The following is a 20,821-nucleotide window of genomic DNA, read 5'->3' on the forward strand; positions in this document are numbered from 1 at the left end:
CTCCAAGAGAGTAACATTTGGCCTGTTTGCTTTCCTTCCTTTTCTCCCCCAAAGAGAGGAAAAAACATGAAGGATATGAAGTGTCTTTTTATTAGTTTTTGAAAATTTTATTTCTTTTTTATCCTTCTTTTGAAAATGGCATATCTTTTATTTCACTGTTCCGGAACATAGCACATTGCGTTGGATTTACTGGAGAAATTAAATTTGAATTGATTCTGCTAATTATGATTTGAATGAGAGGAAAAAATTATAAAGAAGTAGCTGTAAGCTTTTCATTTGAAAATAGTTTTACCTAGTGATTAAAAATTACAGCAGTATGAAACTCAATAATAAAAAGACAAATAGCCCATTTAAAAAATGGCCAAAGAACCTGAGTAGACATTTCTCCAAAGATATACAAATGGCCATTAAGTAGCTAAAAGATGCTCAACATCCTTAGTCATTAGGTAAATGCAAGTCAAAAGAGCGTTGAAGAGGATGTGTGCTCTTCCTTTTGTGTTATTTCCAAGCCAAGAGTAGCTGAAGGATGAGTTATTCATTGGTGTTGGGATAATTGCCTATCCATGTGGGAAACAATTAAATTTAGCTCTCACTGTATGCAAAAGATTCTAGATATACTCCTGTCATTTTCTCTCTGTATTGGAAGCATTTATCATAAAAAAAGAAGAAAATAGGTTCTTGATGAAATATGATGTAGTGTAGGTGAGTGAATTAGGTCTACATCAAAAAATAGCGTTGAATAAAAAAATCAGTTTGTAGCGTGATATACTTACAGGGATATTAGTACAAATTTTAAAATACTGTAGAGTTTCTGGGACTTCATGGACATGTATACAAAAACATAAAGGACTAGAAGGATCTAATCTAAACTTTTATACCTCTGAATATGTGAATAAAATCTAACATTATTAATAATTAAGTTCTGCTAAATTCAAGTCTATCGTGTCTGGTGAGGACACTGTAATTGTAACTCTCAAACATGCAGCATTTACCTGGCATAGCAGGCTTGAATTTAGCAGAACTTAATAAATTTCAGTGTTTTATATATATGGTATGTCATATATTGTCAAATCACTGGGGCAAAAGATGTGGTCTTTTAAAAATTATCTTGGGAAAAATGCCAAAGATTAAAAGATACACAGCACTCTCTTGTACTATATATTCAAATTATATAAATAGATCAAAAAATTGAATATTAAAAGGTAATAGCACTGGTAAAATTATGGTATATAATGTTTATGGAGGGAGGTTGTTTCTAAGTATGCCCTCAAAATCAGAAATGTTAAAGGAAAATAATTAGTTTTCATTAAATAAAAATTTCAAAATTTGAAATTGAGGAGAATTTTGTAATTAAAACTGAAGGTAAATGGTACAGTAATTTCAGAGACCATGTTTTGCTGGCCCTTATAAATAAATCTGTAATAGAACAGATGGGCAAGAGTGGTCCAAATGGATAGATGACCTTTTGAATAGATCTTTTTCCTTTTTGCTCCTAAGCAGAGGTAGCTGTCACTGCCCTAGAGTCTGGTTTATGTAAGTGCTCAGTGCTTCCTCTATTCTGGTGAAATAGTCTTGTGATGGAAAATAACCAGCCTAAAGTACATTTCTTCCTAGCTGTGGGGTTTTCTTTTCTCCTACCACCCACATCCAACCACCTTTGTAAGAAGAACCTTGATTTTCCCCTAACCTGATGTATAAAATTTTGGGAACTTGATATATTCAAGACAAGATGAATGTTGAATATAAAATATTACAAGGCATTGGGAGGTCTGAAAGGTGGGCTATAATCAAACTCCACTTAACTGAGGGCATTGCACATCTTAGAATTTAAAAAAAAAATAAAGCTTTCCTAAAAGGGCAGTCAATAGCCCTTTTCTCTCTAGGCTTGGGTACAGTTAAGAACGGAAGCAGGAGGCTGGTGATTCTATTACAATACGGGCGTTGGGGGCGGGGGAGCTTATTCTTACTCCATGAAAATTTCCTTTTCTAGCATGGCCCTGCCTCCATGTGTCTGTGGTGGGAGCCCTTGGGTTGATGAAATGGCCTAAGCGTCTGCCAACCAGATCAGTCTCCACCTCCTGAATGTTACTGTAGAACTCTGTGGTGTGTATATATAATGAGAAATGAAGCTGTTTTTAAAAAGAGGATCCCTAACAAAACACACGCTCTTTAACTCAAGAATTTATCCTCAGGAAACGATCAGGCAAGTCAGTAAAGAGCTTATTACAATATTGTTTGTAATCGCAAAACATCGGGAGCAATTTACATGCCCCCAAAATAAGGGGCAGGTAACAAATTATGTTACAGTAACTATAAGAAAAGATTCAGGATAAATTAAACATACAATGAAGGAAACTAGAATATATCACCCCAAAATATGCCTGTTTGACCTGTAAATCATTTTGAGCTGAAGGCAATCTAGAAGGAGCAAACACTGTAATAGCTCTCCCTTTTCTGCCTAAAGGCTGGAAATAAATTATACTTTTACTGGAGAAAGACATTTGTATCTGCAAGCCTTTGAAAGTGACCCTTATCTTCCTAGTTACTTCATCGTTTTCTACCCCTACCCCAGGCCCTTTGTCTTGCCAATTTTTCACAGATTTGAAAACTTCCTGCTTGTCTTCATTCTCCTGTGAAGGCCCTCGTGTACTTATACCAGTTCAACAAAATTTATATGCTTTTCTCCTGATAATCAGTCTTTGTCCGTTTTATCTTCAGACCCAGCCGGGGACTCTAAGAGGGTCAGAGAAAAGTTTTTCCTTCCTTTCAATAATATTCCATTTATTTTTATGGAAAAAATTTTTAAACATTTATTCATTTTTTGAGAGACAGAGAGAGACAGAGCCTGACCGGGGGAGGGGCAGAGAGAGAGAGAGAGAGAGAGAGAGAGAGAGAGAGAGAACACAGAATCTGAAGGAGGCTCCAGGCTCTGAACTGACAGCACAGAGCCCGACATGGGGCTTGGACTCAGGGACCATGAGATCATGACCGTGAGATCATGAGCCAAAGTTGGACACTTAACCAACTGAGCCACCTAGGTGCCCCTCAATAATATTCCATTTTAAAATATAAAAATATCTGTATAGATTTACTTGGGAAAAGTTCTGGAAGGATATTTATATACAAGATACAATGTTGTCTTGTTGTCTTTGGGTGGAGAGCTTTGGGGGAGCCGATTTTGGTTGATTTTTTTGTGTGTGTGTGTACTAGGAAAAAAAAAGGTTATTTTATTGGTGCTGTGTTTCAGGAATGTTCACCATGTAACAGTAGATAGATTTTTGTTACTTGATTTTCCGAATTGATTAGAAATGGAGGTGAGATGTACTAAATAATTGGAGGGCTTATGTTGTATACTTGAATTTATGTGGTCTTTTTCTATAAGACAAAGAAATAAAAACCTCATTCTGCTTTTTTTATTAATAGGTTTTCTCGCACAGATATGGCAGCAAGCAGCCAACCCTTTGCATCACTTGACACAAAACAGTCCACTGGACGGCACGGATCATCTAACGTGAACAGGTCAGGAAGAGGTGCGGGTGTTTTAGGGATGTTGGGAGAGCGGTCCAAGCCGTTGGTGAATTGTAATGTTGATGTTAGAACAGGCTTTGTGTTTTGCTGACTGATGTCCATTTGACAAATTAGGAGGGGCAGACGGAGCTGCCAAGGGACTCTGAAGAGGTGGCCCTGTCAAAGCAAAAGGAGCACAACTAAATGACAACATTTGGGGCATAGCTCTCTTTTGAGTCTCTTTTATTTAAACAAGTTTTAGATCATTAATTTCACATATAAAATAATATAACCACATTGCCAGGCATTGAAGAAAATGGAAGAAAGGAGAAACAGCCACCGTAAATATGACCTCTTAAACACAGACTGTTATTTTGGTGTATTTCATTCTAGTCTTTTTCCTCAGCATGTATCTTTTTTTTTCTTTTCTTTTCTTTTCTTTTCTTTTCTTTTCTTTTCTTTTCTTTTCTTTTCTTTTCTCTTTTCTCTTTTCTCTTTTCTCTTTTTTCTCTTTTCTCTTTTCTCTTTTCTCTTTTCTCTTTTCTCTTTTCTCTTTTCTCTTTTCTCTTTTCTCTTTTCTCTTTTCTCTTCTCTCTTCTCTCTTCTCTCTTCTCTCTTCTCTCTTCTCTTTTCCTTCCCTTCCCTTCCCTTCCCTTCCCTTCCCTTCCCTTCCCTTCCCTCCCCCTCCCCCTCCCCCTCCCCCTCCCCCTCCCCCTCCCCCTCCCCTTCCTTTTCCTTTTCCTCCCTTCCTCTTCCCCTCCCCCTCCCCTTCCTTTTCCTTTCCTTCCCTTCCTCTTCCCCTCCCCCTCCCCTTCCTTTTCCTTTTCCTGCCTTCCTCTCCCCCTCCCCCCTCCCCCTCCCCCCCTTCCCCTTCCCCCCTCTCCTCTCTTTTCTTTTCTGTGTAATGTTTACTTATTTTGAGAGAGTGAGAGAGCTTGAGTGCACACAAGTAGGGGAGGGGCAGAGGGAGAGGGAGAGAGAGAGAATCCCAAGCATGTTCCTTGCTGTCAACACAGAGCCCAACGCGGGGGTTGAACTCACCAACTGTGAGATCATGACCTGAGCTGAAATCAGGAGTTGGAAGCTTAGCCTACTGAGCCACCCAGGCACCCCCTGGGCATATACTTTTTGATATGGATGCAACCATAGGGTTTTCATTGAATATTGTAGTATGATTATTTTTCTACTTAATATTCTTATAACCTTGGCTTAAGGAGCATTTTAAGAAATGTTGAATATAGAAAATTCAGGAAATATAGAAAAACACAAAGGAGAAAATAAAATGTGTATTACCATCACTGTAACTTTTTTGTGTTTTGATATTATTTCTTTTTTTCTTCATATATAGAGATACTGATTTTTTATTAATTGGGATCATATTAAATATCCTATTTAGTAACCTCGTTTTTATTTTATTATTATTTTTTGCCCTGCCCCTCCACCTTTTTTTTGTAGTCTGCCTTTTTTTTTTTTTTTAATTTTATTTTTCCCTAATCTATATACCCAACGTGGGGTTTGAACTCATAACCCTGAGATCTAGCGTCACACGCTTCACTGACTGAACCAGCCTGGTGACCTGCTTTTTGAAAGTTAATATATCATGACATTTTTCCTGTCCATTAATATTTTTTGTAATAATTTCACATTGAATTGCTAAGTAATGTTTTCTTTTCCTGACTATTCTCCAATTAATGTAACTAATTGTTTCTTTTTCAAAATGTATGTTGTTCCTTTATCATTTATGATCATTTATTGAGGCAACCCTGTTAAAGCTATGCTTTAGTACCACGAGAAAGTGCTTTTTATCTGTCCTTACAGGTTTATTGAACTTTAAGCTGTACAGTAGATCTTTAGCATTTCAGAGTCTGCCTTTGAAATCTCAGCTATTTGTGAGTGTGTTCGTAACACTCCTGAAGTTGGCAGCCTGTCGCAAGACTCGGCTCTCACCGTACAGAGACGGGGTGCAATAATTTGAAGATTGATGAATGGAAATGAGGTTGAAAATAACTTCCGAGGATCTTTAGGCATTTATTTTTCACATTACTCTTTCATTCCATATGTCCCTGCTTATGGAAATCTGAGCTTTCTTTAGAAGTAGGAGTTTTCTCCCTCAGAGTTAACCTCTAAGTCATCTGATAGTTTCCTAGGTAACTACTGCATCAACATTTATAGGTCTTCCTTGACTTATGATGAGCTTATGTTCCAATAAACCCACTGTAAATCAAAAATCCATTTAATACACCAATCCTGTCGAACATCATAGCTTAGTCTCGCCTACCTTAAATGTGCTCAGAACACCTACATTAGCCAGCCTGCTGCTAGAAAAGTAACTGAGGTGGGATTTTGTTTTCATGTTTGAAGGCATGAATTTGGAGAGGTTGGTGGCATGGAAATTCGACTTTAAGTACTTTTAAATAAATCATCATACTGCTCATTTACTTGCCGAAATATTTTCCTGTTAAAAGTTGTTACACAAAACATTTCGCAGAGGGCTCTAATTTTAAAGAGCAAAACTTCTGTCAGCCATAAATAACTAACAGGTAATTTTTAATAAAGGGTAAAATCATAATGATTATACAAACATAAAAACGAACGCATGTTAAAGATTTTGCTTAACTCATTAATCAGTGAGGGAGCTAGGCGGATGTTATAATAGATTCAAAGGAGAAATCAAAACAGTACAAATTTATATGGACTTAAGGAACGTTGAAATTAATGTCCGAAGTCAGCAAAACTAACTCCTTACACGAAGGAGAAAAGGTCATTGAACCTGCCTACTGAGTTTACATGTCTGTAGACAACAGTTACTTTGCATTGCTATCAGTTACTTATGATTTACAGAGTTGCGATGCAACACTAAAAAAACACTGATTAAAAAATGGTTGGAGGGGCGCCTGGGTGGCGCAGTCGGTTAAGCGTCCGACTTCAGCCAGGTCACGATCTCGCGGTCCGTGAGTTCGAGCCCCGCGTCAGGCTCTGGGCTGATGGCTCGGAGCCTGGAGCCTGTTTCCGATTCTGTGTCTCCCTCTCTCTCTGCCCCTCCCCCGTTCATGCTCTGTCTCTCTCTGTCCCAAAAATAAATAAAAAAATGTTGAAAAAAAAAAATAAAAAAAAATAAAAAAATGGTTGGAGGACCTGAATAGATATTTTTGCAAAAAGATATACAGATGACCAAGACACATGAAAAGATGCTAAACATCACTAATCATCAGGGAAATGCAAATCAAAACCACAGTGAGGTATCAGTTATACTTGTCAGAATGCCTAAAAAAAGGCGGGGGTGGCGGGGGGGGCGGGGGGAGAAGAAATAATAAGTGTTGGCCAGGATATGGAGAAACGGGAACCCTTGTGCATTGTTGCTGGGAATGTAAAACGGTATAGCCACTGTGGAAAACAGTATGGAAGTTCCTCAAAAAAGTGAAAGTAGAAATACCATATGATTCACTACTGGGTATTTACCTAAAGAAAACGAAAACGCTAATTCAAAAAGATATATGCACCCCTATGTTTATTGCAGCATTATTTACAATAGCCAACATATGGAAGCAGCCTAAGTGTCCACAGATTAATGGATAAAGAAGATGGTGTATATATGTACTATGGAATATTACTCAGCCATAAAAAGGTTGAGATCTTGCCATTTCTAACAACACAGATAGACCTGGAGGGTATAATGTTAAGTGCAATAAATCAGACTGAGAAAGACAAATATCATGATTTCATTTACATGTGGAGTCTAAAAAACAAGTGAATAAACAAAAAAAATGCAGATTCAGACTCATAAATATAGAAAACAAACTAATGGTTGGCTAGAGGGAAGGGGCATGGGTGAATGGGCAAAATGGGTGAAAGAGAGTGGGAGGTACAGGCTTCTACTTAGGGAACAAATAAATCATGGGCATAAAAGGCACAGCATAGGGAATATAGTTTATGATATTATAATAGCATTGTATGGTGACAGCTGGTAGCTACACTTGTGAGCAGTTAGCATAACTATAGAGAAGTTGAATCACAGTGTTGTATACCTGAAACTAATGTAACATTGTGTGTTGACTATACTCAAATTAAAAAAGAAAACACAAAGGGCCTGGGTGGTTCAGTCGGTTAAGCATCCCGACTTAGTCTTAGGTCATGATCTCGTGGTTTGTGGGTTTGAGCCCCACATCCGGCTCTTTGGTGACAGCTTGGAGCTTGGAGCCTGCTTCGGATTGTGTTTCCCTCTCTCTCTGCCCCTCCCCTGCTTGCGTGCATGCACTCGTTCTCTCTCTCTCTCTCTCTCTCTCTCTCTCTCTCAGAAATAAAATAAACATTGAAAAAAAAAGACTAAAAAAGAAAACACAATGTGCAGAGTTGCAAGATAGTTCCTATAGAATCAAAAGCAATCTGAAGGAGTCTCTTCTACGGTCTAGATGATAATCAGTTTTCCACTGAAGCACATTTTTTCCCCCTGCATAATCAAACTAAAAGATAATAACTTTCCCTGTCCTATGAATCAAGGTAGTTCCCACCCTTGTGGTCTTTGTGAGGGCTATCAGCCTTATTTGTTGATTTATTCCATCCTCATGACATTTTCACGAAGGTGGTGGTATTCCCATTTTACAGATAAGGAAGGCTTTAGAAGGTTTCAGAAGGGTTAGAATCCCAGTCTTTCTTTCTCCAAAGGGTACACACACACACACACACACACACACACACACACCCGCAACAACTTCTAATAGTAAAAGCTATTGAAATGCTATGTATTTTTTTCTTGATCCTTAGGTCAACATCAGTGAAGGTGGATCTCAAGTGTGGCCTAGAAGAATGTTCAGTGGCATTGAACTTATTTCTGAGTAACAAATTCACGGATGCCTTAGAGTTGCTTCGACCATGGTAATTAACTTAATTTCTTTTAGATAAAATACATTTTTACAGACGTTTCTGATGAGTCTTTGATATATTGCTTGTCAGTCAGCATATCTGCATTGCCACCTGAATATTTCTAAGCTAATTTGGTTGAGACGCCTTACTTTTGGTCAGTTTTAATATCCAGTTAAAAAAAAAATCTGTTTTTTTCCAAATTTAATCAGTAGAAAGTTTCTGATTCTCATATTTTAATTTCTATATGTGTTCAAATATTGTCGTCTCATATAGTTTTGTGGAGTTTCATTTTGCTCTTTCCAGTGAGATACTTTAATGGATATGCCTCTAAAGCTTAAATACCTTTGACAGAAGTTCCCTTTGAAATGGGGATGGGAAAAATTAGAATATACTAATCTCAAATGTTAAAAACTTTTCTTTAAAAGAAATTTAAGATAGTAAAAAATGTTATTTGGACTCCCTATTTATGTGATAAATAAGTTAAGCAGTTTAATTTCAGTTGATGATACCTGTTAATTGTTCAAATGTGGCAGCAAAACCTGTGCTTAGCCCGTTTACTAGGTGTCACCTTGAGCACTGTCCCCAACTCCACAGTGTGACTGTAGCTGGACAGGAGTAATCATACCTTGTGCCTTCAAATGCAACACTTAACTTGGATGAAACTTAGACCTTCTAATAACAGTTTTCTAGAAGGTTGCTCGGGTACAACAGCAGAAATCTCTTTGGTCGGTAGAGTAATGTGATTCTGATCATGGACCTTCAGTCCTCCTACACTCATTGTGGTGAGTGTTGCATAATGTATAGAATTGCCCAATCGCTATATCGCACACCTAAAACTAAAATGACATTGTGTGTCACTACCTACTTCAATAAAGAAAATGAAATTACCTCCCGAGAAGCTGGTGTGGTAGTTCTATTAAGATGTAGAAGAGCTGTGATCACATAGTATTTCAGGGGTTAGGACCAGAGGATAGAAGAGATGCTACAGCCCGAGAAAATGGCCCAGTGTTGTCTCCAACACTGTCCACCCTGCCTGTCTCCTGCCTCGTTTCCCTCTGTCCTTCCCAGACCCTCAGACTTCTTTCTCTGTCCATCTTCTGTCTCTGCTTCCTGGTCTTCCTCCTCTTTGCCTGCCTACCTTTTTCTGTTTGTCTCTCCTCTCTCAGCCTGCCTGCCTGCCTGCCTGTCTCCTTCACTTTTTATTCACACAAGACCCCACTCTCCTCTGCCTCAGACACCCCAGCTGGTGGTAACATGGAATGACAAGAAGTGATTGAGTATTTTATTTAGTCAAGATTCTCTCATCTTGATGCATGTTTCACTGTTAAACATAGGTTTTCCCACTTGCATACTTTTTTTTTTCCCTCTTGGAGCTTTTGGTTTAAAATGCGAGGTTTGGGGCGCCTGGATGGCTCAGTCGGTTAAGCATCCGACTTCGGCTCAGGTCATGATCTCGTGGTCCACGAGTTCGAGCCCCACGTCAGGCTCTGTGCTGACAGCTCAGAGCCTGGAGCCTGTTTCAGATTCTGTGTCTCCCTCTCTCTCTGCCCCTCCCCTGTTCATGCTCTGTCTCTCTCTGTCTCAAAAATAAATAAACGTTAAAAAAAAAAAATTAAAAAAAAAATAAAATGCGAGGTTTAAGACCACAATACATGATTAACTTTGGGCTGCTGTTACTCTTTGTGGTCTTTTGAACAGCCAGTGACCTTGCTATTCAGGACAAACTGCAAATTACCGAAGGATGTTTAGAGTATTTCCATGAGGGAAAAGAAGAATGTGGCTTGTGTTTATTTTGCATAGCAGTGGGCTGTGGTGGATTATATTTGAATTAAAAACAAAACTGCGCATTAATATTTCAAGTCTTGTAAATAACTAATTGAGTCTTGTAAATAACACGATGAGAAGTTTTGAGAAAAGAGATGGTAAGGTTTTCACAGTCTGAGAGTCTGGGATTTGTCATACCTTAAGACTAATTATTTTATTATTTTTTTTAATGTTTATTTATTTTTGAGACAGAGACAGAGCATGAACGGGGGAGGGGCAGAGAGAGAGGGAAACACAGAATGGGAAGCAGGCTCCAGGCTCTGAGCCATCAGCCCAGAGCCCGACGCGGGGCTCGAACTCACGGACCGCGAGATCGTGACCTGAGCTGAAGTCGGACGCTTAACCGACTGAGCCACCCAGGCGCCCCCCCTTAAGACTAATTAATGCCCGTAAGAGTCTAAGCAGTTCTTCCTGATAATTTAGTAATTTGAATTATCAAGAACTTTATTCAGGAACTGTGGATAATGGGATTAGATTACATACGAAGTCTAGAATGTACTTTTGTCTGGGCCCTTTGTGGCCAACCTAATTTATTGCAAAAGTCTTGCTTCCCTTTGGCCTCCAGCTGGGAGTGGAGATGAACCGGTTTTAAAAATGGGTCTTTATCTTTCAAAAAATGTATCAGAATCTCTCTGTCCCAAAATACATTTCCAGTGGCCTGTATTTTAGTACTTCTGTCAGCACTAAAGATAGGAAGTAGATTCCCGGTGTTTGGGAAAAATTGATTTGCTTTGAAATGTTTTCTACTAAAAGAGTCCGCGGGCTGCCCCCTTGTGCTGAAATGGGGAAAAACAATTGTCAGCTTTTGCTTCAACCTGGAACATTCAGTGCTGCCTGCGTGGGCGTAATTTGGAAAGTCCTTGATACTTGAGTTTTTGTTTTTGTTTTTGTTTTTTTTTTTTTTTGGGACGTGTCTTTCACAGTCTATGTTATTTCAGTGATTATGGTGAAGGAGTAAAATTTATCGCTATACAAGTCATGATATGTTTTTACTAGGATTTCTTCTGGTCAGTATCAGACAAGACCTGAATGCTCTTAAACTGCATTGAAACGTATTAATTCCTTTTTTTTTTTTTTTTTTTTTTGCCCCCCAGGGCTAAGGAGAGTATGTACCATGCCTTGGGCTACAGTACTATTGTGGTGTTGCAGGCCGTCCTGACCTTCGAGCAACAGGACATCCAAAATGGCATTTCTGCCATGAAAGATGCATTACAGACCTGCCAAAAGTATGAACTGAGTAATTAAATACTTGAGATGCAACTACAAACCTTTATGTCTGTGTGACAGAGTGAGTGTCACACTCTGATGGAAAGCTCTGTTTGGAGGTGGCCACAATTGTAGTAAGGGACTTGTACTTCCAAGCCTCCTGGCCTCACGTAGTTGTATCTAATAGAGTTGAAAGTTCCTGTTGGGAATTATAGAAGATTCTTGTTTGGCCAAGCAGTTGGCATCTGTGCCTCCACCGGTTCCCCCCCGCCTTTTTTTTTTTCCCATTGGTAACTTCAGTCACAGCAAGCATCTCCCAAGGGTCTCTGTGGCGCAGATGAATTCAGCTCCTGCCTGCCAAGCCAGGCCAAGCAAGGAACTCTCTTTTTTTATATGGGCGGATGCTGCCTGTTCGGAAGGGAGAGTTTTATTTGTCTAAAAGGACATACCTGGACACTTCTGGTTGGTGAAAATGAGATGGACTTTCAGTTTTATTTTAATCTTTGCTCTGTGTGTATAGCAAGACCCCAGCAACAGCTGTTAACCAGCACTGGTGACACTTAATGTGAAACTATATCCTCATGTAATTATGTTGCAACCCTGCAAATGAAGAGTTTCCCAATATCACACTCTAAGTCGATTCTTAACCTGTGGGTGCCTCTTACCAGAGAAATACTGATTTCAGCATCGTGCAGGTGCTTGGCAGGGCTAGTGTTCATTGTGTTGTGCGAGTTTGTCCACTCACATGTCCAGTAAGTGTGGATGGAGTGCCCACAGGAGATCGGCTCAGGGCTGGGTGCCGGGTACACAGTGTTGAAAAGGGTGCTCTCTGCCCTTTAGGGTTTAGAGTTTGAGGTTTGCAGTTCCTCCTTGGTAACTCTTTGGTATGACTGAGACTGAAATGAATGTCCAATGAAAGTGAACTCGGCCTGATTTATTATTATTTTTTCTTTCTATTTCCCACCACCCTTCTACTTTTTCTCCACAGATACAGGAAAAAATGCACAGTTGTGGAATCGTTCTCAAGTCTTCTTTCTAGGGGCTCATTGGAACAGCTTACTGAAGGTGAGACTCATTTAAAAGATTAATGTTTCCCTGTCTTGGGAAGGTTAAAACGTGATCATACTCCTAAAATTCAATACTTAAGCGTATAATGTAAAGTAAATGGAGTATCTTTTTCTCTTTCCCACCATAACTCACCCTGCAGGAGTGACCACTGTTAATAGTTGGGTTAATGGCTCAAGATTACCCACCTAGCGGAGCGAGGTTCCACCTGCCTTTCTGTTAGCCACAGCTCTTTCCGTTGTACCTCACACATTTTCTTGTAGGCTTGTAGTAAAGGGAACAGAGTGTTCATGTATGGCTGAGAGAGACATCTTGAAAATAGATGGTGCTGCGTTCTTACCTTTTTATAATGTCTTTGACGTGACACTTTAGAAAATCTGGAATAAGGTAGGAGGTTACTTCTTCCTAATTATTAAAAAAATAAAACAAACGAGAAGATGCTACTATACACCTATTAGAATGTCCATAATCTGAAACATCAAAAACACCATGGTTGATGAGAATGCAAAATTGTATAGCTACTTTAGGGGAGACAGTTTGGCAATTTCTTACAAAACTGTACATGCTTTGTTTGGCCTTACAAACCAGTAATCACTCTCCTCAATATTTACACAACGGAGCTGAAGACTTAGGACCAGCACAAAAATCTGCATGTAGATGTTTACAGCATCTTTATTTGTAATTGCCAAAACTTGTAAGCAACCAAGATGTCTTTCAGTAGGTGAATGGCTAAATAAACTGTGGTGCATGTAGACAAATGGACTATTAATTAGTGCTAAAAAGAAATGAACTATCAAGGCACAGAAAGACATAGAGCAACTTTAAATACATATTACTAAGTGAAAGACGCCAATCTGAAAGGGCTACGTGCTGGATGATTGCAAGCATATAACATTCTAGAAAAGGCAAAACTGTAGAGACAGTGAAAAGATCGGTGGTTGCCTGGGGATGGGGTGTAGGGATGAATAGGTAGATGGAGCACAGAGGATTTTTAGGGCAGTGAAAAAACTTTGTATGATATCATGATGATGGGTACATGTCTTTATACATTTGTCCAAACCCATAGAATGTACAACACCAAGAATGAGCTCTAATGTAAACTGTGGACTTTGGGTAATTATGAGGTGTGAATGGAGGTTCATCAATTGTACCACTCTGGTGGGGGATGTTGATAACGGGGGAGGTAATGCATGCATGGGGCAAGGGATACATGGGAAATTTCTGTACCTTCCCTTCAGTTTTTCTGTGAATCAAACACTGCTTTAAAGAATAAAGTCTTAATTAGAATATAATAAAAATAAATGAGCTTGTGACTATAGCATATTCTGAAAAACAGGTTAATTTAGACTTGTACATCCAAAGCCATGTTTAATTAACATTTTAATGCAGGCTGAAGATATTTCCTTCAGTAGACTAAGGAATTTATGATTCAGAGATGTTCTGGTAAGGTACCTACTCATAAATGCCAAATGGCTAATTTTGAGAACTGAGGAATATAAATCAAACAGAGTGAAGGAACAAGACTTTTATAAATTAAGTTGCATTTTATTCCTAATGAGTTTGGCTGTCACTGCAACCCAAACAGACTTTGTGTTCAAGGAGGCATGTCAAAACATTGTAGCTTTGGTATGTGATTTGTTTTTCCTCTTGGTAATTTTCATCTACATCCTTCAGTGGCTGGTTGTCTGCAGGAGTCAGTATATTTAATTAAACTTTTCGTGGGTTTAACATGGAACACACCCATTCTTCTCTCGTGCCTGGCATATTGCCCTGAATGTTTTTCAGATTTCCTTTGAAAATAGATATGTACATGCAGTACTTAGGATGGGAAAGGGATTTAACATGAAGGATACTTACGTATAGTCTACAGAGTTCAAATTTTCTTGACCTTTCAGCTCTGTCTTCTCATTATGTCCTTGAGCTGCTCTTAGATTTGTCCATTTTTAACTTCACCCTGATACGTCTAATCCTTTGGATGCTCATACCTCTGCACGGACTCAGCGTTGCCTACTGAATCAAGCCCAGCCTCTGACGCTTAAGGTTGTCCATAATTCAGCCCCGACTTACCTTTCCGGACTCATTTCACACTCCTGCCTTTACACACCTTGTGCTCTCACCGGGCCTTCCCCGCACATGCCCAAGCCAGCAATCTGGGGTACTGAGTAGGCTTTCAAAGTGGGAAATTCCAAACTGTTCCCACTCTGTTACAAATGTACATAGAAAGAAGAGGAAATTCAGGTGACTGTAAAAATCGAAGACTGCTTTTATTCCTCTGAACGCTGAGTAAATCCAGAGGGCCAAGGGTAGTAATCGTAGCGAAAGTAGCAAACAAAAATGGAGCGCTTACTCTGAATAGTGAGCTCTGCTTGCAGCACCTCACTTGATTCTTCAGCTGTGAAGTAGAGACATTATGAGCTGGACTTTATAAATGAGGTAATGGACGGGGGGTGGGCGGGATGACCAGCAGAGAGAGGAGGGATGACCCGAGGGAGAGGTGAGCTGACCGGAGATGAGGAGGGATGACCGGCAGGGAGAGGAGGGATGACCCGCAGGGAGAGGAGGGATGACCACCAGGAAGAGGAGGGATACCTAGTACACGGCAGAACCTTTCCCCTAGCCCAGGCTGTTAAATGCGCCAAGCTCGTTTCCTTAAGTAAAATGCCAATTTGCATCCCATGGATAAAACAGGAAGCTGCTGATTTTGTTTACCCAAAAACGCAAAGGTTTCTCTCCTATCCTAATCTCTGCAAGTACAAGGTATTGTTTAGGAAGATGGGCCATGTGTTTTGGGGCACTCCATCTGTCCCTGGGATATGCATAGCTTTACACAGTCCTTTTTGTGAGTGCCTTGTTCCTGTGCTAGATCTCTCCATGATCAAAATAGCCTGACGTGGTGCTGATGCTGACTCTTTTTATATCACGTCATGACTTGGCACTCAGGGCCGTACTTTTTTGCAGAACTCCATAGAATTGCGCTCTCTCTTTAAGGTAATAATGTGTCTGATCATCACCATGACTATCATACCTTCGTATTTTGGAAGCTAGGATTCACAAACAGAAGATTGTTTTTTCAATCTTTATAACTGTGTTAAGTTTACCTGTTAGTGTTAAATAATTTTCTTTTTAAGTGCTTTTAAACTTTGGTTTCCTGTTGTGAGCTGAGTTTGGGGCTCTGGCACCAAGTGCCTGACTCGTTGGAGTTCTATTTGAATGGGGCCAAAGATGACTTCCTTAAATCATTTTACACATTCTAGAAAAATCTTGCTGAGGGTCTGAGAACTGAGGTCATCATCCTCCTTTTGTGGAAGTACCAGAACAAGCTAGATTTTTGTGTCTCCCTTGGGTTCATTGATCTATCAGTCTTTTCTGAAATCTCAGAGCAATGACTGTGGACATAGGATTTTCCTTAATATAATTTTATTTGTTTTTAATAGAGGAAATGCATGCCGAAATCTGTTATGCCGAGTGTCTCCTGCAGAAAGCAGCACTCACGTTTGTGCAGGTAATGAATGTTTGGCTTAGAATCAGTATTTCTGGGGAAGCCTGCCAGCACTACATAGAAAAAATGTGGCTCATTCTATGTCAGTGCTTCAGTTCTTTTGACTCAGAGTTGTAACAGAAGATACTTGTCGTTCTGATAAACTTGGGCTGAAAAAAGACCCCAGGGAGCTTTGTTCCTACACAAATGCCCTTAGAGTCTGTTTTGAATTTCAGTCTGTTGGGAACCACTGCCTTGTAAAGAAACTGTTTTGCAACCACCACACCTACTTTCTGGTTGCTTCTCTAGATGAGAAGCGTGAGATTATCCGCCTTTGCTTTTCCTAATGGTGAGGGCTACACGCGGGATGGCCTGGGCAGAAGACACATCTTCATCCTTGGCCGTTCCCTTCTTTACACCAGCTGCTTCAGCAAAGCTCAGGTATGCATGCACTGAGCGCTAGGCTTTTCATATATAACTTTGGATTTTATTTTTCCCCTTTCTATTCTCATTCCCCTTTCTTACTTTTATTTCTTCCTATGGAAGAGTAGATTTAAAAAGTTCTAAACCAAACAATGAATACCTTTCTTTTGGGACATTTTAATTTTATCTCTAAGAACTGTTACAGCCAGTACCTTGCCTAACATTTTATTTTCCACCGCTTGGATTTAACCTCATGGCACCATGGGTGGCAGTGATGGATACAGTGGGGTAGAGGTGGGGTCAACATTGTAAGGGGGAAGAAATGCAATTGTAAAATTGAAAATCTTACTCAATTACAATGTTTTACATTGTATTAAGAGTTGCTTTTCTTTTTTTTCCCTTCCCTTCCCTTCCCTCCCCTCCTCTCCCCTCCCCTCCCCTCCCCTCCCCTCCCCTCCCCTCCCTTTCCTTTCCCTTTCCCTTTCCCTTTCCCTTTCCCTTTCCCTTTCCCTTTCCCCTTCCCTTTCCCCTCCCCTCCCCTCTCTCTTCCCTTTCTCTTCCCTTCCCTTCCCTTTCTCTTCCCTTTCCCTTCCCTTCCCTTCCCTTCCCTTCCCTTCCCTTCCCTTCCCTTCCCTCCCCTCCCCTCCCCTCCCCTCCCCTCCCCTCCCTTTTCCCTTTCTCTTCCCTTCCCTTCCCTTCCCTCCCTTCCCTCCCCTCCCTTCCCTTCCCTCCCCTCCCCACCCCTCCCCTCCCCTCCCCTCCCTCCCCTCCCCTCCCCTCCCATCCCTCCCCTCCCTCTTCCCTTTCCCTTCCCTTCCCTTCCCTCCCCTCCCCTCCCCACCCCTCCCCACCCCTTCCCTTTCTCTTCTCTTCCCTTTCTCTTCCCTTTCCTCCCCTCCCTCTTCCCTTTCTCTTCCCTTCCCTTTCTCTTCCTTTCTCTTTCTCTTTCTCTTTCTCTTTCTCTTTCTCTTTCTCTTTCTCTTTCTCTTTCTCTTTCCTCTCTTCCCCTCCCCTCCCCTTTCCTCTCTCTCCTTTCTCTTCCTGGAGGCTTACCCCTTAAGTTGGGTTCTGGTTTAGTAAAATTGAATCAGTCTGGTCTATGACCCTGTTTTCTAAAACCCTACGTATTCTGAAGGCTGGTTGAAAACTGCATTCTTACTGCTTCAGTGAACATAATGCTGGTCACGGAGGTCCCCAGTTTTTCTGATGTGTTTTCCAAATGGGGATTTGACAATCAAATCTGGGAGTTGCAGGCTTGTTTTATTTGTGGGGACTTGTAACTAAACATCCGGTAGATATGCAGGCCTCTTCCCTCCTCTTCATGCCTCCATATCCAGTTTAATGGTCATGCTTCTCTTACCATGCTTCCTCTTCCTTCTCTGATTGTTCTAGTGGGCGTGTTCGTCAGCTCTCCTCTAGACTGCATGGCAACCCAGCGACCCTCTGGCTCTAATTTCTCTTATCCTCAGCTCATTGTCCATTGTGCAGCCGCGTCCCCTCTCAGAGACGAGAATCTCACCTTGTCACCTCTCTGCTTTAGCATCTCGTAGCTCTCACCGACTGTGGCAGTGGTTCCGTATCAGAATATCAGAAGTGGGGGAGGTTTCAAACTAAACTGGTGTCTTCTCGCAAATTCCCTATGCCCCCCCCCCCCCTTACCATGTGCTCAGATGCTATTGGCAGGTATGTATGACGCATACCTGAGTGGCATGGGTAGAGGTAGCTTTGTTACTCCTTGGTTTTGCGGTCTTTGCAGTAGCTTCTGCAGCAGCGCTGGGTGACGTAAACACAGATGGCCAAGTACACGCCATGATCTTTAACGCCTCCTTGCCTTTCTACTTCAGTTTCCCTTTGCTTGCGAAGCTCACATCTGGTTTGCCTTCCTTCCTCTGGCCCCATCCTAATCATTTTTTGTGCCTTAAGCGCCTGTTGCTTTCTGGAAATTTTATGGGCCTCTCCATGCCCCCCTCCCCTACTTTGTGCTCTCATGACCTCCTGTGCATATCTCTGCCCAGGTGCCTGACTCTAGCCCTTAGCGCCTTTTATTGCTCTTGACTGGTTTTGCATTCAGATGGCAGGTGTAAAACAGGCATTCAGTCAATGTTTTTGGTGAATCATGAAATGAAATATTATTATTGGAGGCAGATTTTAAAGTGGTTTGAGAAATTCTTTCCTGGCCAGTATTGGAACTTGTGTAAGCATAAGGCTCCTTAAAATGAGAAGATGAACATTTATGTTGCATGGTGAATTTTGTACTTATCAGTGCTTATAATAATTTGAATGTTAAAGGTTTAATAATTAATGAAACTTATATACTAAAATAAGTTTTTCTCTTGCTTCGGAGGGATGCTGAAGTGCACAGTGAATAAATACCAGAGCAGCTTTCCATTATCAATAGGCTAGGAAAACATCGTCCACGTAAATGGGAAATATGGGAACTGTCTCCAGTAGCTCCATCTGTTGACTAACTTCCTTTAAGCAGTTTTGGATATAATTTGTTAAGAGATTCTCTTAGAATCCTGGAATGTTGACCCTGAAGATGACATTCATTTAGGCCCCTGCCTCAATTTTATGGTTGATGACCATGAGGCAAGGAGAAGTAAAGTGATTTTTTTCCCCACCAAACAAAATTGCATATTAGTGCCAATCAGTTTAGAATCCAGATCAATAATTTTTGTTTTGGAAATATGTATTAGTGAAATTTACAATGTTAAACAGATTGAATGCTAAAGTACCCTGCCAAAGAAGAACCATCATTCCATTTACTGGAGTATGATGGATTGGAAAGTTTGCCCTTAAAGCATATCCCTTAAATCAGCCGTTTGGATTCTGTTGAGCCCAGAAGAAAATTGCACAGTAGATGATGTTTATTACAGTAGATTTGAACTAACTTATTTTGCCCCTAATTGCTAAGGATTACTTCCTTAATTACTTATTTGAAGTGTTGCAAAGATTTTTGAAATGTTTTCTTTTTATTGCCATCTAACGTGGAAGACCAATTACAGAAAAGCATTTCAAATGTAAAGCAAGAGGAATGTTTCAATTTAAAGATTATGTCCTCAAAAGATAGGGAGGGTTTTGTTCTAATCAAACAAATACCCAGATGTGAGGACAGTGTAAGAATCTTTTGCTAAGTGATCTAATTACTTCATTGAATTGTTTTCAGGATGAAAATATGATCAACTTCATCAAAGGTGGACTGAAAATTAGGACAAGTTACCAAATATATAAGTAAGTTAAAAATTAAGATCTCATTATTTATTTATTTATTTATTTATTAAGATCTCATTTTTAAATGATTCTTATACTATGTCCCCTTTGTACTTTAAAAAATTCTCATTAAGTACGACTAGGTTTTTTTTTTTATTTGGTGTTGGTGAAAATGCACTTGATTTTTTGGCTTACTGAGTATGTATTCAGTGCTATAGGACAACAGAGTTTAAGTTTAAATACAATTTTGAGAAAAATAGCTGAAAAAAAAAAGTGCTACTAACACAATTTCTAATTACATAATCTTAGTTTCTCTCTCCTAAAATCAATTTATAGATTTAAAATTACAGGTATGTCTTTGGTCCAGACTAGAGCAGTGCCCTGCTTGGTAAAGTTTTCTGCAGTGATTTAAATAGTCAATGGAGGTGGGCCATAGTGTTGTTCATATGTTCTGTATCCTTACTGACTTTTATCTAGTTGTTCTATCATTGGTTCACGGAGTAAAAATCTCCAACTTTGATTCTGGAGTCACCCATTTCTCTTGTTAGTTCTGTCAGTGTTTAGAACCTTGGTTATTAGATTGATGTGTGTTTTAATTGTTTTGTCTTTCTAATGAATTAAACTTCAAATTTTTTTTTAATGTCTATTTGTTTTTCTTTTTTTGTTTTTAAAAAAAATTTTTTTTTAAACGTTTATTTATTTTTGAGACAGAGAGAGACAGAGCATGAACGGGGGAGGGTCAGAGAGAGAGGGAGACACAGAATCTGAAACAGGCTCCAGGCTCTGAGCACTCAGCACAGAGCCTGACGCGGGGCTCGAACTCACGGACCGTGAGATCGTGACCTGAGCCGAAGTCGGACGCTCAACCGACTGAGCCACCCAGGCGCCCCAATGTCTATTTGTTTTTGAGAGGGGGGCGGGCAGAGAGAGTGATGGAGACACAGAATCCGAAGCAGGCTCTAGGCTCCAAGCTGTCAGCACAGAGCCTGATGCGGTGCTTGAACCCACGAGCTGTGAGATTATGAGCTGAGCTGAAGTCAGATGCTTAACCGATGAGCCACCCAGGCACCCCTTAAACTCTTAATTGTTATGAAATGTCTCTACTTAACTCCTTATGATTATTTCTTGTCTTGAAGTCTGTTTCATCTGATATTAATGTATTTATTCATGCTTTTTTAAATAATTAGTGTTTACATGTCATATATTCTTTTATTTTAAGCCTATCTTTGTTTTAATATTTAAATTGCA

The 20,821-nt window shown here is 40.0% G+C and overlaps 1 protein-coding gene across 1 annotated transcript in view; it reads left to right on the top strand.

Moving 5' to 3' along the window:
- Positions 1-20,821, top strand: part of TTC39B (tetratricopeptide repeat domain 39B) — a 125,845-nt gene that overhangs the window by 62,059 nt on the left and 42,965 nt on the right. The window contains 6 exon segments of the mRNA XM_058695320.1: positions 3,424-3,519; positions 8,269-8,379; positions 11,286-11,417; positions 12,386-12,462; positions 15,897-15,964; positions 19,530-19,594. Of these exon segments, the coding sequence (XP_058551303.1) occupies positions 3,424-3,519; positions 8,269-8,379; positions 11,286-11,417; positions 12,386-12,462; positions 15,897-15,964; positions 19,530-19,594 (549 nt within the window).

The sequence above is a fragment of the Neofelis nebulosa genome, chromosome 12 (genome assembly GCF_028018385.1).
Source record: "Neofelis nebulosa isolate mNeoNeb1 chromosome 12, mNeoNeb1.pri, whole genome shotgun sequence".
In the NCBI taxonomy this organism is placed as follows: domain Eukaryota; kingdom Metazoa; phylum Chordata; class Mammalia; order Carnivora; family Felidae; genus Neofelis; species Neofelis nebulosa.